An 18,529-nucleotide genomic window follows, 5' to 3' on the forward strand; every position below is an offset into this window, starting at 1 on the left:
TTTGATGGTTACAGGTGGAAAATTTCCTAAGAATGGCCTGCTACTCATATAGGATCTACAGGAATTAAAGTACAGTTGTCCCTCAGCGCTCATGGGGGATTGGTTCTAGGACCTCCCCCCACACCAAAATCCACAGGTTTTTTTTTTTTTCTAGAGACAGAGTCTCATTTTACCGCCCTCGGTAGAGTGCCATGATGTCACAGGACTCACAGCAACCTGCAGCTCTTGGGCTTCCGCGATTCTCCTGCCTCAGCCTCCCGAGCAGCTGGGACTACAGGCGCCTGCCACAACACCCAGCTATTTTTTGGTTGCAGTTCAGCCGGGGCTGGGTTTGAACCCGCCACTCTCGGTATATGGGGCCGGCGCCTTACTCACTGAGCCACAGGCACCACCCCACTGGTGTTTTAAGTCCCTTAATAAAATGGCATAGTATCTGTCTGCCCATGGCAATTAAAAGATAAATGAATAAATTAAATGGCATAGTAGTTGCATGTAACCAGTGCATACCCTGCCATATACTTTAAATCATTTTTAGAATACTTATAATACCCATTACAATGTAAATGTTGTGTAAATGGTTGTTATACTGTATTGTTTAGAGAGTAATGACAAGGAAGAATTGTCTGTATGTGTTCACTGCAGCCATAGCCATTTACTTTTTTAAAAAGTTTTAATTTACAGTTGATTGAATCCACAGATGCAGAACCCACAGATGTGGAGGGCAGACTGTATATTGCCTTAATACAACGCACCTTAGCTGAAGATCCTTAGAGTCATTTAATAACCTGGACTAGAAGTAATTTTGAAGCTGGGTGAGGGTTCACTCTGGGGTTAATTGGGTGGGTTGTGTATTGTTATTTAAAGACTTTATTCCTAGCTATTCACACATATGTGTTTACTTTTCCACTCAATTTGGCTTCTCAAACATTATGTGTGAAACGTAAGGAGAGGTTTGGTATGTGAAGTCAGGATGGCACCATCTCCTGTGGATTGGGATGCACAGATCGGTGTTGCATACAGCAAATGACTGTCACCCTCCCATCCCACATCCCCACCCCACTCTGTTTAGCAGCATACCGCTTTGCATATTATCTGTGACTCCTGAGGGTTCTGGGTTTGGCTCGGGATTCTTTGGCTGGAGTTTATAAGCCTTGGGGAGTCTGTGAACTATCTGAACTGATGAGTAAAACTTTGTGCCTGGTTCTCTCCCCCAGTGAGTTTTTAAGGCTTTTATCAAACTTAGGTGAGGCCGGTAAAGGTTTGAGTAGCTTTGCCCTTTCAATTTAACTACCCATTCTACCAGTACACAAAGCACCTGAGAGCCTATAGGGGTCCTCAAACTTTTTAAACAGGGGGCCAGTTCACTGTCCCTCAGACCGTTGGAGGGACGGACTGTAGTTTAAAAAAAAAAACTACGAACAAATTCCTATGCACACTGCACATATCTTATTTTGAAGTAAAAAACAAAACAAAACAGGAACAAATACAATCACACCACTTCATGTGGCCTGCAGGCCACAGTTTGAGGACCCCTGAAATGAGAATGCTGCCTTAAGATGAAGATTGGAAATTGATATGACATCGGGGGCTGGCCAGAATTATTAAGGTGGGGAGACTCATGGGGTGAGCCAATAGGGAATCATTAGCTGGTAGTGAACATGTCCTGTACAAAGGTTTTCAAAAGAAACGAATGTTGATCAGGTCTTAGAAGTGGTGGCTTTTGGTTGCTTTGGCTGTAATGAGGAGAAAAATAAGGTGTTCCCTGCCTGGATACTTGTGATGTGGGATAATATAATGGAAGAACCTTTCCTAGTACACAATCGGGGCTTGATACTTGTAAAGTCCTATTAAACACCACCACTTCTCCCCATATACCCGTACCTGCAAGGATGGACTACAGTTGGATGTTTGGGTCTTTTTTCTTTCTGCAGAATTCAATAGAAAGGTCTTCTTTGGTTGAGCCTCCCCACATGCACAGCACACCTGCACATCTCCTGGGGTTCATGGTGGTTCTGCACCCAGAATGGTGCAGACTGGTGGTGGCTTCTGTTTTCTCTCCCTCCTCCCTCCCTTCCTTCTCATTCAGTGGTCCTTTCTCCCTCTTCCCTGTTGATTATTTCTGCAGGCATCAAACCTAAACCACTTACACTTGTCCACATATCTGTGGCTGCCAGCACCAGTCTTATCTGTTTTCACTTCTGTCTTATCACTCCTGACTCCTGTCACTTTTCTCACACTTCTAAAGATTTGCTAAAAAAGGATTGGCCATCCCAGAAAAGGATTGCTTTTTCTCTTGAGTGTAAAAGAACTAATCATCCCTCTTTAGGGGTGCATGTGTTTCACAGGGAACTTCTAACTTTATTGAGGAGCTGTTTCTAAAAACTATGATGTCCAGGCCACCCCCTAGAATAGTTAAATCAGAATATCTTAGAGTGGGACCCAGGCTTCATTATTTTTTAAAGCTCCCCACAGGATTGATTTCAACATCCCTTGAAAATTGATAATCACTAATCTAGCCTAAAATCTAAAATGCTAGAAAGCCGAATTCCATGTCATAGAGGTCTGATTTTATATTTAAAAATAATAAAGCTGTCTAAACATCAAATAAACATTTGTCTAGAACATTCTCTCTCTCTATGTATATATATATATACACATATCAAATAAACAAAATAGGGTTTCCCCTTTTCCTTTTTATTGTTTTTTCTTTTTGCTTTGGTAATATCTTCTAGGGAAATCAGAAGGGTTACATTAGTTGACAGATTCAAATATAACCATTGTAGAAAATAATATATTCATTGTTGTGTTAGTCCCAAATTTAACACAAGGTTCAGAAAGCATTTCTGCCTGTATTTTTAGCTAAGCATAGAGCTCTTGGTCTGGGAGACACTGAGAATTTCATAATAGTTTCTTACTTAAAAATATACTTCCTGCAGTGAACTTGAGGCTTGAGAGGGATGAATGGGTTTATTTTTTTCTTCTATATTTACTTTCACCACAAGAAAGTAGATCTTAAATTTGTATGTGTTTATATTTTTAGAGACCCAGGAAACAGGTGCTATGCCCAAGCTATAAAGAAAATTGCAGGGCAAAGTATCAGTGACAGAAAACCTGGAATTCACAAGGCAGCAGGCAACCATGGAAGGCCATGGAAGCTGGTCCTGTCTAGGCAGGAGCGCACTTCACACGGGGAAGACATGAGGAGGTTTTGTTCGGGCTTCTCTAAGCCTTGTGCTCTGGGGAAGGATCTCTCTGCTTTTTAAGAGCCAGCGACCAGTCTAGTGCCTATGTAGTCTAAGAGCTTCGTCTTTCTGGTCCAGCATATATATCGGCATTAATTCATGTTTGCTGCTTGAGTGCCTAGTAGCCTTGTCTTCCTTTAGACTCTCCAAACTTATTTCTTTAATTACCACCCTCATCAATAGAAATGGATCTCTTTAAAGAAAAAAGTGGAGAATGGGGTGTTATATCTTTTTTTATTGCCTCTCAGCACACAGCATGTAAAAAAGCTTGTCCTCAATATTTTATTGAACGAATGTGAATGAGGACCACATTTATAATCACACTCCTCTCTAAACTGAGTGAAGAAGTGCTAAATCCTGTTCCCGTGTAATACCGGTCCATACCTGAACTCTTTCTATTCATGCCTATGTAGTTTCATCTGTTCATTCATTTTAGTCAATAAATCTTTTTGGATATCTTCTATATGACAGGCTTTCTTTTTGGCACTGAAGATACAGCATATGAATGAGGCAGATAAAGGCTCATGGAGATTATGTGTTGATAAACAGGTTATAAGCAAGCATGTGATCCAGATAGTTTGTGCTAGTTATTTAAAGGTTGGTATAGGATGAAAAAGTGACATTTAATCAGAGATCAGAAAGATGGCAAGAAGCCAGACAAAGGTAATAGCAAGTGAAAAAAGCCTGAGGAAGGAATGAACTTGGCTTCTTCCTGGAAAGGCCCTTAATGGTGATGAGGGATGTGGTTGCAGAGGCAGCGGGAGGCACATCCTTGAGATGGAATCAGGCTTTATTTGCCTTGAGGACTCCAACACCTCACCAATGCGTGGAACTGTGGCTGGGAGGCTCTCAACCAGTTTTCCTCAGAGCAACAGAGGGAAGTCAGTAGTTCCAGCCCCTTATAGCTCTTTCAGGACTGGGTCAGGGCAATGATGGTGGAGGCAAAGTCTCCACCTAGGGTCTCACCTTTAAGTTGCCCACTATCTTTTGTATGTAATGACTCTGCTTGGCTGTGACCTGTCTGTGCCCATCCAGGCTGTGACACTTGTCTAGCTTTCACATCCTCTGTGTTTTCTTCTATTTTGGGTTACTTGGACCTGGTCTGTTTTCTTGTCTGTTCCGCTAGCTGAACTATAATTTCCTTAAGGGTACTTTTCTTTGTGTACCCGGCATCCAGAGCTATGCAGTGGGCCAATCTGTTTCTTTATTGAGTAACAGGTTTTTGTAGAAAACAAAGCTTATCATACCCACTGACAAAAACAAGAGGCTTCTCAACCACTACCACCCCCCAGCACATGTTGGCTTTTATTCCAAATTACATCCACGAGGGAATTCTAATCTGATGTGAAGGAATTATTTTACCTTTCTCCATATCATTCTCACGATATCAAGGTCGTTTGAAACTGCATTGTGTCTTCAGGAATTCATTGGCAGGCTTCCTAGACGTTGGATGATTATTTAATATATCTTCCTCTTCCCCTAGTTAATAATGACATAATGGTCACTGACAACAATGGTGCAGTGAAGCTTCCACAACTGTGTAAATTCTGTGATGTGCGATTTTCCACCTGTGACAACCAGAAGTCATGCCTGAGCAACTGCAGCATCACGTCCATCTGTGAGAAGCCACAGGAAGTCTGCGTGGCAGTATGGTAAGGGAGCCCTTTAAGAAACTGTTCCTTTTCCTGTGTTATAAAGGTTGCATTGCATGCTCAGGGTACATAAAGTCGTCCTATCTCCATCCCCTACGTGTAATAGACACTTATCCCATTTCTCTTTCCTTTAGCTCATCTCTCTTTGAATTGTTAACTGTGGTTTCCGGGGATGTTCTGTATACTCTCACATACATACACATGCGTTGAGGTGTGTGTGACAGTGTACTAGATGCTCCTTAGTATTTATAATAAGTATGTAAACCCTTCCTTGTATCAACAAGAGAGATTTGCCACTTACTACTTATTTAACTGACAGCTCCTCAGTACCCCACAGTGACAGCTTTGTTCTTCTGAGGTTATCTCAGCTCCATGTTGGGGAAGGAGAGATGAAAGATTGGCTATTGGAAAGGAAAATCACCTCCCTAAAATGGGGGAGCTACTTAGAGAACCAGGAAAGCAATCTGTTCCTTAGTGAAAAACCCTGGTTATATCACTCATAACCATTGGGCTGTGTGTGAGATCTCTCTCTTTTGGTCAGATTCTCCACTCTCTGCATGTGGTCTCTCTCAGTATTGATAACTCTATCTCTCTCTAGCTCTTTCTTTCTCTCTCATTCCCTCCAACACACATACGCATCTCATAATTCTTTATGCACACACAGTGCATACTCATGAGTCATTTGATTGATTCATCATTATGGATTGGGGGCATGAGCAAGAGATAAACAACCTTGATCATTAAAATCGTCCTAATTTTGGGTGGCGCCTGTGGCTCAAGGAGTAGGGCGCCGGTCCCATATGCCGGAGGTGGCGGGTTCAAACCTAGCCCCGGCCAAAAGAAAAAAAAAAATCGTCCTAATTTTATAAAAATGTATAAATTAGTTAATGAGATATGACATGTTCATGTTGCAGACTTATTCTGATGTTTTTAATTTATTGGCTATTTTTTTTTAATTAGCTTATGTGTCTTCTGGCCAGTTGGAAAACAAGAATACAAACCTAAATATCTCTCCCTGTTTTGGGGGGAAGAAGCCTTTTGCGACTTTCTTCATTTAGCCTTGTTGACATATCTGGAAACCTTGCATTCTGTATATACCAGGAATGTACTAAAGGAATATTAACAGCAAAGACTTGTCACGATGGCCTGCTGTACCTGCGTGTTTGATGTATGCCCAGTTCTAGGCAATGCTTTTGAAGAAGAGATTTTTGACAAAGAATATGTTCAGAGGAGAGGGACCATTGGTTAGAGGTTTAGAAAGCAAACCATCCGAGGAATGGCTTAGGCAATTAGACAGGGTTAGTGCAATGAAGAGAGGACATTCATTTTGTTGAGAGAAATTGATAGGCTCTCAGGTGGAAAATATAATAAGCGTGTTCTGCATAACTCTGACGAGGTGAGGCAGGATCCATAACATTTACAAGAGGCCAGACTCATGCTCAGCATAAGTTTCAACATTTTCACAATCATGATTTCCCAACCAGAGAACAGGCTTCCTTCTCTGAAGTGTCAAGTGAAGTTCAGGCAAGGCTGGATGACCACGTGTCACATAGAGTGCAGGAAAGATTGAGACACCAGACTAGGTGGCCTTAGCGCTTCCCTCTAGGGTGACTTAAATGCCTACTGTGGTGTGAGAGCTTACGTCTGCTACCCAATACAGCCTCTTTTATTTAAGATTTATTTTTTTCCTGACTGGTATTCCAAGCAAGCCCAAATGTTTGAATGTGAATTGAGTCCCTCTGGAGTAGAGGTTTTGCTAGTCTCAAAAAATGTGAACATGTGAGAGAGAGGAGGCCTCTCTGTCTCCCCCGTGTCCTACCTGTAAAGAGTAAATATGGTGAACATCCTTTTGACCTGTCTTGGCAAAGGTGAATTCCACTGTAGAGCAGGGTGTTGGTGGGAAGGGTGGTCTAGTGCATGTAGTGGTGTGCCTTCTGGGTTTCTCTGTGAGACCCAAGCACTCCCTCCTTGGGACTCCTGGCTGCTGGGGGACCACCCCAGGGTCCTCTGCAGGGACTTCTCCTCCACTGGAAGGAGCTGCTTCATTCACCTGGGACCCTCTTCATGAGCAGCAAGCATCTTTGGGCCACTTTACCTCAGTTTGGGACAACTCTGCAGAAGCATCTCAGCTTCAGAGCTTCCCTGGGGTGGCTGAGGCCTCTGTTACCCCCTCCTTAGCGGTTTGGCTTCTCTTCCTGTGCAATGCTGCTTCCTTTGATCCCTCGCAGCTGCATCTCTGCAAACCTCCTGCACAGCCTCAGTCTGCTTCTAGGAAAGCCAGACCAAGGCAGCTACTGTAAAAGCAGCCAAACATGGTAATTGAAAGGCTCTGCTATGGCTGTGGGTTCCAGTGCTTTATCCGTTCTGCTGTTCTTCTCGTACATTCGTCGATACATTCATTCATTTGTCTAATGTTGACTGTGCACTCCATTCTATGCACAATGCCTACTCTTCCAAGGACCGAAATATTTTAAAACCAAAGTTAATTATTATGGTGGTTCTTCTTTTAATAAATATTGACATCCTGTTCAGTGGCTCAGAGTAAATGTTGGAGGACAAAAAAAATAAGTGTATATTTACTTCATTGTATTTACCCTTTCTATGCTCAGCTAGATCGGAAGAGTTTTGAAAAGTCAGCTCTTCCTGGTAGAAAGCACTGTTACAGCAGTGAGTGGAGAAAGCAGTTACAGACTTCACCCAGGCCCAAGTATCGTAGTTGTTTTCTCTGGGCAATTTTAGTCCTCTCGGCATCTGGGAGGTAGAATACAAGAGGCCCAGTAATTATAGAGCAGCCATACTTCATGGCTCACAGTTCCTTGTTTGGCCTCTAGAAGGTTCACAGAGAAAAGGGACCATGCTTGCCCCAGGAGTGCAGAAGACTCAGCATGTCTTCATTTTATTCCCCAAACCAAAAGCAACCTACACTCACACATACACACGCACAGACACAACTACAGGGGCAGGAAGGGAGGGGCTCTTTTTCTATGGCCACAACTTTTACAAAGACTGCTCAGTAGCTTTGGGGTTAAGATGTGTCATCTAACTTTCATTTAGTTTCATTTGATGACCTAGTAGCCATTCTAGGATAAGTATTCTGACTATTGTTCTTGTACCAGCAGGAACCCACTTCCCCAGGGCTTACTTTGCTTGTGCCTTCTGGAGTTGTAGTTCAGGAATCCTTGAGCTCTTTCACAAATGGGCATATGTGCCTATGTTGGGGGCAAGTCCGGGCTATGTGGATGTTGTAAACGCCGGCCCCAGTCCTGGTTGGGCTCTTACTATCTTCTTATTGACATACTGTTGTTTAGTGTCCTTGAATTAAGCGCTAAGAAGGAAGTACTCAGAGTTGCTCTCCCTCTCTCCTGGGGATGCCCTACTTCTTTTCTAGGTGAAAGCTGTTTCTTAGCTGCTTTTTGCTTCCAGCCCACCTTCCGCATTGAGCTTGTATGTGGGAGGGTGGGGGAAAGGGTGGTGCTCAGAATCCTTTTCATGGAAGATTACACTAGTACAACTAACCTGACCAAATTACCCCTTGCCTGAGCTCCCCCTCTGGACACAGAGAATACCATTCCAGACAAGTACTTTGCATCAGAAAAGGGCAGAGAAGGGAAGGAGGGTGTCAGACTAACTTGGTGTTGCACAAAGTCATTCTAGATCAGTGGTTTTCAACCTTCCTAACGTTGCGACCCTTTAATACAGTTCCTCATGTTGTGGTGACCTCCAACCATAGGAACAAAAATAATTTTATTGTTGGGGGTCACCACAACATGAGGAACTGTATTAAAGGGTCACAGCCTTAGGAAGGTTGAGAACCACTGTTCTAGATGCTACGTTCACGTGAGAGCAGAGGGAAGAGGGTACAGAGGTGCTGCCCTTTTCCAAGGATGCCAGAGTTTTATTTGGGCTTTTACAATTATGATAGTGGATATTAATTGTGTTGTTTTAAAAAGTAATTACATTTAGTGCCAACTGAACATTTCCTTAGACCTAAGGAAAATGCTTTGTCAGAGATTGTTTGAGCTCTTAGTTGAATTAGCCTCCAAATAAGTCATGCAAAGGGATACAAAATGTACCAGTAATTGATTTATGACAGTGTAAAATACTTTATCAAACTGTAGATGAAGAAACCCTAAAATCTCTCCCATATGTTTTAATTCCTTTTCCTCTATTGATCCTTTCTGTAATTCTGGAAGCTGCAATTCTTTCTCTGGGATGTTTCTTCCCGTTTTTCTACACAGAACCAGCTGCTGACCTGGAATATGCCCCCTCACACTCAGTGCCCTGAGGCCAGCAAACCAAAAAGAGGAACTGTGACTGCTTCCCCAGGCGTGCTCCATGAGACTAGCCAGACAGGACAGAGCCTGCCAAACAAACTGGGGAGGCAATGAGAGCCTTGCAGTACATGCAGGATGGAAGGTTGAAAATCATCCTGAGTACCTAGGAATGTTCTTTTTTTCCCCTTGCCCTCCCCTTTAATGATTTAATTAAGATTTAACGTGCAAAATCCTCTAGCAGGACTGCCCCCAAGGCACACCATTATATTTATAATCATAAGTGGGTTCTGGGAATAAGCAAAGGAAAACCATAAATGAGTGGAAAAAGTGGAAAACCATAAATGAGCGGAGACTAGAGGCCAACCTGCTAATGTTGGAGAACAGGGAAGCAAGAGCCTTTGCTAGCAAGAGCTTCATGAAGGAAAAATAGTCCAAATTGCCTTTTGTCCGGAGACCTTGCCATTCATTCTTTCTTTCTTTTTCTCCTCCCCCACCCCAAACAAACGTCTGCACTCTAGGAGAAAGAATGATGAGAACATAACGCTAGAGACAGTTTGCCATGACCCCAAACTCCCCTACCATGAATTCATTCTGGAAGATGCTGCTTCTACAAAGTGCATTATGAAGGAAAAAAAGAAGTCTGGCGAGACTTTCTTCATGTGTTCCTGCAGTGCTGATGAGTGCAATGACAATATCATCTTCTCAGAAGGTGAGTTTTCTTCTCTGAGGGGATAGGAGCTGGACACTTTCTGTGTAGATGCTTCGCAGCCTTCATTTTTAGTCTCCTAGGGCACATCCTTCTGTAGCTGATGCTGGAGAATGGATTAGGAACCCATTCGCCTGGGGGGAAGGAACAGTTAGGATGTAGCAGGATTGGTTCTGGTCCTTATCAAATCTCGTTTACCAGGGCTCACGTTATTACTTGTCCTTACCAAATAGTTTCTTTCACCTGGAACACTGGTTCCCAAGGTACAGTCCCTGGAGCAGCCAGCATGAATATTCCCTGGGAACTTGTTAGAAATTCGGATTCTCAGGCCCCACACTAACTCAATCAGAAACACCGTGTTTTAGCAAGCCCTCCAGGTGATTCTGGTGGACTACAATTTGAGAACCACTAGTCTAGAGATTTGGAGGGGGGATGTTTGACCCCAAAGGGCAACTTTATTTATAACTGAAGTAGATTTATATACACATTCCTAGACTTTTTCTTTAGTAGTCCCATTTGAGAAAAAAATTTGAAACGCAGAGGGAAAATAGTGAGCCAGAATTTACCCATGAAGCCAGGGGGAATCCGGATTCAATGTTAACCTCTATCTTTGAAATTCAGCTTTCCCTCAGCTTGAAAGGAAGGCACACACTATTCCCTCCATTTAGAAAACTATTCAGTAGTTTTTTTTTTTTTTAATTACAAAAGTAATATATGTTCCTTATCAAAAATCAAACAAACCAATTGTCAGTGAAAGTTAAAAAGGAAAGTACATTTCTCTCAGCCCCTCATTTCTGATCCAGCGGGTAATCTATATTGACAGTTTGTTGGATGTACATATGACTCTATTATTCATTCATATCCTCACTCTCTCTCCTCAGTCCCCACCTCTCTCCTTTACTTCTTCCCTTTTTACAGTTATCTTCCATCCTTCCATCCATTCCATTCATTTGTTCATCTTTCAATGCAAATATTTGATCATACTACAAATAGTATTTTGCAACCCTTTTTTTATCCAACGCATTTTACATTTCCTTCTTAACAAGCTAATATAAATAGATGCACTGTGCATCTTTTAATTGTAGTGTAGAATTCCGTAATATATATCATCTTTCATGACTGATCTCATTATTCCCCTGTTGGTGGCTTATTTAGTTATCTCCAGTTTCCACTTAATGCTGCATTGAGTGCCTCTTATACATTTGTGCTAATATTTCTGGTAGATTGTTAGAAGTGAAATTTCTGGATTTGAAGTTGCACATATTTTAAAGTTGAATAACCACTACTAAATTATTCTCCTTCCAATAAAGATATGTGATCATATAGATTTCCATGGACCTTCCCCAACAATGGTGATGAATATGTCTTTCAGTTTTGCCAGTCTGATACCGTAAATAATATTCTCTGTGTTCTAGGAACATAAATTCAGAGTGGGGAAAGATTACTTTAGTCAAAAATAGATCTGATTTAATAAAACATTCTTTTGAAACACAAGGGCCAGGTCTACACACTATCCCTGCTACCACGAGTGTCCCAACTGTGGGAGATGATATGTTCTCACGTTTTGTGTTGGGTGCCCAGAAGCACCCACGTCCAACTCTTTCTGTCTCTGTGTCCTTCAGCTACTCCCAGTCTCTCTCTTTTCCTGTCCAGTTCCTCACCTACATCAACTTCTCAGTGAACTGAAGGCAGATATGCATGTCTTATCGGGGCAACACTTCGTAAAATCTCTCCTCCCTCCTATTCAGTTGATAACTGACCTGAAAGTTGGATATGTATTTTACTACAAGCCCTTCAGATTATTAATGACTTCAGCTCTCACTGTCAGAGTATTTCAAGTGAGGTGATAATCATGGGCATCTATCGTAGTTTCTCTCTTATTTATTTTCAGACTATTTTCTTTCCTCGTGAAATGCCATATTAAGCATAAAGACACTTTCTCACTGTACAACTCAGGAACCCCACACAGCTGATGACTCAAATGTCTGGGTAATTTCAGAGTGTTCTAAAATGCACTGGGGAGGTGGGTGGATGGTGTTTGCTTTTGAAGCATCTCTCTTCTTTGCCATAGGTTATTTCCCCCCACCTAAAACAGCAGATATTAGGAGCAACCTTGTGTGTTCCTTTTCTCCTCTTACTGCCACCATCTCTTCTTTATAACGAGGAATGAAAAGTCTTCCAATCATTTTTCTTTCTCCACACCAACTCAAACAGGATGGCAAACACAAAGGCTATGGGGTGTGTTGTGCTGGATTATTCCTACTCCATTATCGGGACTGTTCTCATTGCCAGATTTCTGATCTGCAGCCACACGTGAATGATAATTATGTGCACCTTCCATTCTTTACTTAAATGGGTAAGAAAAGTTGAGTCACAAGAATTATCTCTTTAAGTGTACATCTTCATTTCTAGTGGTCCTAATACTGGTAGCCAGTATTCAGAGGAGACCTACTGTTGCTGTGTAGGGTCCCCAGTCCTTTGCAAGCCAGGACCTGATTTCATCTTGTAGCCCTCCCATGAGGGTAGGCGCTGTTAGCATCCCCATTTATGCATGAGAAAAATCAAGCTTAGAGAAATTTAACTTTTGTCTAGGATCAAACAGCCAGTGAGTGTCAGAGCTAGGATTTGTAATGGGTGATGTATGGCACAAAACCTGTGAAGGTTTTTTTACCCTTCTTCCTTTCTTCTTTCTTTTTACTTCCTTCTTTCTCTTTATTTTTCCATATCTTTTTCTGTCTTTCTAAACAGATAATAGGTACACATGAAAATATATTCAAATGATACAAAATAAGGTACACAGAAAAGTAAATCTTTCCTTCAGTTCATCCCACAATCTCTCCATCCCTCAGGGCCATTATTAAAAGTTGATCATCCATTCTTCCAGACAGAGTTTTCTGCATGGAGTTGTGGATACCCCTAAATTGGATAAAGCGTATCACTGAGGTTTTTTAAAAGTCAGATGCATTGACATATAATTTACGTAAACTAAAATTTACCCTTTAAAAAAGAGCAGTTTGCTGAATTGCGACAAGTGTATATAACTTCCATCATAATAAATAGAGAAGATTTCCATGACTCACAGTAAGTTTCCTCATGCCCTTTTGTGGTTACCCCTGGGAATTTTAGTCTCATTTTTTTTACAAGTAATAGATTTTATTATTACATAGTTCATATTCTTTTTTTAAATTTCATATTAAGGTGAGGGTACAAACAATTAGGTTACAACGTTTGCATTTGTTAGGTGGAGTCCCTGTTGTTAGTTTCATTTTTAAAACTTGGTGTTTTCTATCTACATGTTGTGAGTTCCAATTAAAATACTTTCTGAGGAAGGACATGACCTCAATCCTCTGAATAATGGGCATCTCTGAAGAATGTACCCCAGCCTGTGATGCCAAGATGTTACTGTGTTCCCCTGCCCCTACAGACATGCAAGCAGAGTCTAACAAAGAAGGAGAGCAAATGTTAAAGCTCTGCACCATTTACCCTAAATTTTCTCTGCCGCTGCACATAGCTTGTCTGTATACCATGCAGTGAGTGATATGAGGCTTGGCAGATGGTTTCAGGGGAGAATGGGCCCACATTTAAGCTCCTGGCCTTCCCATCTCCACCCATTTCAGGCTCCTGGAGGTCAGCTTGTAGCAGTGGCTTCTATGCCTATGGTCTTGATCATCTTGTTGAGGTACTTTTCTTTTCTATACATGAGAATGTACAAAAAACACCTGGAAGGTGCATCGAGATGATCCTGTTAAGTTTCAATAAAGAGATTAGACTACTAGCTGGAGTTGTTGATGGAGGAAAAATGGGAACACAGAAGTTAAGTGACCTGCCTGCCGTGACTCAGCTAGTTAGTGGCAAGTTGGGGCGATAGCTCACTGTCTCCAGGCTCTCACAGAGGCTTGCTTCCCTATCAGGGGGTTTGAAAGCTGCCTCCCAAGGGGCCTCAGGGGCTGCTGTGCAGAACTGAGGGTGAAGGGATGGGGAAGCCCTCCTCTATTGCCCTATATACTAAGCTGAGACATAGAGATGCCAGAAAGGTGTTGCTATTGTTGTAGCATCAAAGTGTTAAAGAGACCTTGCTGATTTTCTCTTGAAAGCTAGGTCCCTACCCTTGCCCCTGAATTCCCCCCTGGGGCCTCATGTTGGTCCCCTGCCTCCCGACAGTGGCCCAGGGCAGGCAGTGGAGGAATAACTAGAATAAAACAAGTTGTGCTTCCACAGCTGCTCTCTAACAGTCATCACTCCCCCCACCATCTCTGAAGATTCTGTGTAGAATGCTGAGGAAGTCCATGTCTACCCCTATACTCACCAACACATAAAATGCCACTTGGAAGAGAGAGCTGTTTGGACTGGTCATGATTGATGGCCTGGGGACAGCTGTCAGTCAGACACACCCTTGACAGGCACCAGGAGTAAAGCCCACACAGGATGTGGGAGAGGAAGGGATCCTGAGCAAACAGCTGCTGTTTACTTCCAGATGACATCCCCACTTTGCAATGACATGAAGTAGTTCTCGATCTCTCACTGAACCTTTAAGGATCTAACGCAAACACTCAGTTTTGTTCATTTCATAAATGGGTTTCAAGTGCATAAAGACATTCAGTTTGCAGAGCACTGAGCAGAGAGATGATTTCTGCTGTGTTTCTAGAGCAGCGCCTGTGGCTCAAAGGAGGGGTGCTGGCCCCATATGCCAGAAGTGGCAGGTTCAAACCCAGCCCCGGCCAAAAAAAAAAAAAGAGAGAGAGAGAGAAAAGAAAAACAGTCTAGTGTGATGCTCAAGGATGAGAGCCAGAGATGGTCTCCTGAATTTCGGGCCTAACCTACGGCATTTCATCCAGCCTACACAGTTCCTTTTGATGGAGATTCCATTAACCCAGAGATGATGTTAACTTTTAGTACAAGATACACAGATACACAGATATGTAACTTACATACAGTTTATTCTTCTTCTTGCTCTCTTAATTCTGCTACTGTAGGCCAGTGACCTAACATCTCTGTGCTTCTGTCCTCTCGTCTGTAAAATGGAATACAACAGTTGTGGGAGGTGTTGCGAGGATTGAGTAGATTAATAAATAAATTTAAAGTGCTTGCCAAAGTGTCTGGCATATCGTATGCTGTCACTAAGTGTTAGCTGTTAGTAGTATCTGGGCTTTTCATGGGGTTGGGGACTTAGACCTGTCTGAATGCGGGAAACCAGGTCTCTTTACCCTTTGGTTTGTTCTAACTTTGAGGTTTTTTAGTTGAGTTTTGACCATTATACGGACAGAACATTTCGATATCACACTGCAAGGTTTGCTTTGCTTGAATCCCTGCCTCATCCAGTTTCTCTTTTTCTCCACATGCCTTCACAGAGGAAAGGGGAGCATGCTGGGTCTAGAATTTCTAATCAAAGGTAACCACATCCCTGACATTGTTGGATAATATTACAAATTAGGCACGTTGTTCCTGTTTTGACTCAGAATCACAGCAGGAAGCAGCTAAATAAAACTGGAACGACTCACAAGTGCCTTTCAGATAAGTAATTAGGGTAATCGCAGTTCTGCATTTGCCAAAGGGATTCATTCTTTCTTCTTTTTTTTTTCCACGGAAACCTTGCTTACAGCCATGAGGCTTTCTCTTTGAATGCCCTGCCACCGTTGGCCAACTAGCACTAGTGCCTGTGGGTCGATGCAGGGATTTGAGGAGATGGTAGTTGGGAGTGTCCAGCACAGTAGTTGACACACAGAAGATGCCTCCTTCCTTCCTCCTTCCTCCCGTGGTTAAGGAGAACACTCTATGCCAGAGAACACACTTCTTCAGAGTAGGGAAAACCCTTGCTACGGAAAGTGTATGCAGACCAGCAGCAGTGGCGTGGCCGGGCAGCTTGATAGAACCGTACAACCTCACACCACCCACTCCTGAGGCATCTGCAACTGCTTGTAACAATGTCCTCAGTCACTTTTTTTGCACACTGAAGTGTAAGAAGCACTGGTGTGAACTCTTCAAGGCAGTGGTGGGACCAGAGACGGGGGTCTTGTTAACTTTCTGCTAGGAACTTGCTGGGCTAGCAGGCTCATGAGGAATAAGTTTGATCTTAAACTTGGTCATTTGGAAATGAGCTAAATAAACTTTACTCAGTCTGCTCGTATGACAGAACTCGCCAGTGACATGCAGGCTTTTTAAGGAGTGAGATTAAAGCTCATTTTATGTATAGACTCCCCATATGTTGTTCTGGTATGGATCTGGATGTAGGGAAAATAAGACACCTTTCTGGTAAACATTTCTTTTGTTTCTGTGATCATGATCGTGTTCATATTAGTTTATTGTATTTGTATTAGTTTATCTGTGGGACTGTCCCTCAATATTTCCCAAAGCAAGAAGACATTTAGGAATGTTTTCAAGATGTATTTTACAGGCTATTATCCTGATTAGATCTATGCAGGTGTTTGGTGGCCCTGGGAACCCCTGGAGGAGGAGGAGTGTGGCAAACAAAACAGTGGGCCTGAGTCAGTTTGCTCCTCAGCTTTTTTGTTATAATCGTCTGCTGGAGCTGGGTGCATGGACTACAAGATGGTAACCCCTGGAGGATTAAGACAGGTGTGTTTCTGGGCTGCTGACAGTTCCCAAGTGACTGGATCCGGGCCATCCTACCCTGCCTCCTGACTGAGAGCTAAGCTGCTTATTCTAGAAAATGAGAGGCTCTATGGCCATGTAGGAAAGGGAATTAACATACGACTCAAGTCTTAGACTTTTAGCAGTTGGGTTACAAGGCCAGGGGCCCACCCCTTCCTCAAATGCAGTGCAGACAGGTGGCACCATGCCTGTGGCCCAGGCTGGGGGAACTCAGGGAACTATAGTAGTGACCATCTCAGCCCAGATTGGAGCCCACTCTGGATGTGCTCACCATTGCTAACCACTTTGAGGTGTGTTGTCTTGTTTCATGGAATTATTACCATTTTATGCTGAAATTAAACCTATGAAATTGGCTTATCCAAACTTCATTTTAATGACCAAGAAGTGGGTCCTCTCTAGAGAGTAGCTTGAAATTCCCAGCATCTCACAGTTGATTCCCTACCTTTTGCTTTTAGGTAGACCATAGAGAAATCTAGATGGAAATCTTGCCTTTTCTTTAAGAAATACCCTCACCCTTCCACATTCCTATGGCAGGCGGCAGGGGTGTGTGTGCTTTTCATCAGTCTTACAGCCACAGGAGGCTGACTGCACTCCTTACATAGAGGCCACCTGTTCTGTTGGCTGAATGGCAGCCCAGACTTAATGTTCAAATAGACGTAGGTGAGAGATACAGCCTCAGAATATACTGTCCCCTCTCTGTGAGGAATGATGTCCATAAATACTGATCAGCAGGACACTCATCTTTTGAGAAGACAATATAGGGTAAGGGATAAAAGCATGGTTTCCCTGGTGAGATTATCTGAGTTCAAATTCCAACGTATCCATTCATAAACTTTGAACTACTTTGCCTGAGTTTTCCCTTCTGAAAATGGCATTAGAAATAATGAGTGCCTTCAATTGGATTATTTTGAGGATGAATAAATGTGTTTATTTAGGGAATTTAGCACAGTGCCTGACATAGAGCAAATATTTAACAAATTTTAGGTGTAGTCACTATTATCCTGTTAGATTCAAATATCTTAACTTTGGCCTTATCCAGATAAGTGAGCAGTTTTGTGCTCATATTAAGTATTCTCCTTTCTGAAAATTCCTTCGCCTGAACTGTGTTGAGGCGCCATTTGTCAGGAGCAGTCCTGTGACTCAGAGGTATATGCTGACTGTAAAGGATGTTGGGGATGCTGTTCACTAAGCTGTATCGTCATCCTCATGAGGAAACTGGGAGAAATGTATTTCAGCTCTCTGCCCTAAAAAGATGCTCTTCTCTTGCGGAGCTGTTTGCTTCTGATCTTAAGGACTCTTTGAAGTATATCAGGCAGAGGTCTGCAAACATTTTTTTTGGTAAAGGGCCAGATAATAAATATTTTCAGCCTTGCATGGGATAGAGTCTTCTGTAGCAGCTAATCACCTGGGCTGGGGAAGCAGCCACAGACAGTATATAAGCTATTGGACGTGGCTGTGTTCCAGTACAACTTCATTTACAAAAGCAGATCTCAGGCCAATCACTGATCAAAATCATTGTGGGCTTTTTCTTTTGTACTTCCCTCTTAAATTCCAATGGCTGGAAAACCTTAGGGTCCAACCTGAGCCATGCATATACATTCATATCACTCTTGCTTGGTTACCTGTTTTTACCCTGTTTTCTCACATTTATATTCCATTTGTTATAACTCCAGCTTCTATTTTCACTTTTTTTTATCTTCTTTCACTATATCTATTTTTAGGTTTCATGAGATCTTTTTTCTTCTTCTTTAAAAAAAAAAAGAAAAGGATAGGACTATAAACAAATACATCAGTTATAACTAGCTATCTTAGAAACCCGGACTACAGAATCCACTTCTGTCCCCAATTTCAACCTATGTGGTTACACAGGGAAGCAGACCATCAGATGTACGCTGTCCCCCAATGGTGTCCATCGCTGACCTGAAAGCTAGTGCAGGCATTAGCAGTTAGCATGGTGACGCACACTCTCTAATCTAAGAAGCTGAAAGAAGGGAAGAGAAGAGGACTTCTCATAGCCACAAAGTTTCATTCTTTCCTCTCTCATTG

General features: G+C 42.4%; 1 protein-coding gene across 4 annotated transcripts in view; it reads left to right on the forward strand.

Moving 5' to 3' along the window:
* TGFBR2 (transforming growth factor beta receptor 2) overlaps positions 1-18,529 on the forward strand; it is an 85,057-nt gene that overhangs the window by 31,976 nt on the left and 34,552 nt on the right. For all 4 annotated transcript variants that reach the window (XM_053598930.1, XM_053598932.1, XM_053598933.1 and 1 more), the window contains 2 exons: positions 4,726-4,894; positions 9,687-9,877. In XM_053598930.1, coding sequence (XP_053454905.1) covers positions 4,726-4,894; positions 9,687-9,877 — 360 coding nt within the window. The remainder of the gene's footprint in view (positions 1-4,725; positions 4,895-9,686; positions 9,878-18,529) is intronic.

The sequence above is a fragment of the Nycticebus coucang genome, chromosome 8 (assembly GCF_027406575.1).
Source record: "Nycticebus coucang isolate mNycCou1 chromosome 8, mNycCou1.pri, whole genome shotgun sequence".
Lineage (NCBI taxonomy): Eukaryota > Metazoa > Chordata > Mammalia > Primates > Lorisidae > Nycticebus > Nycticebus coucang.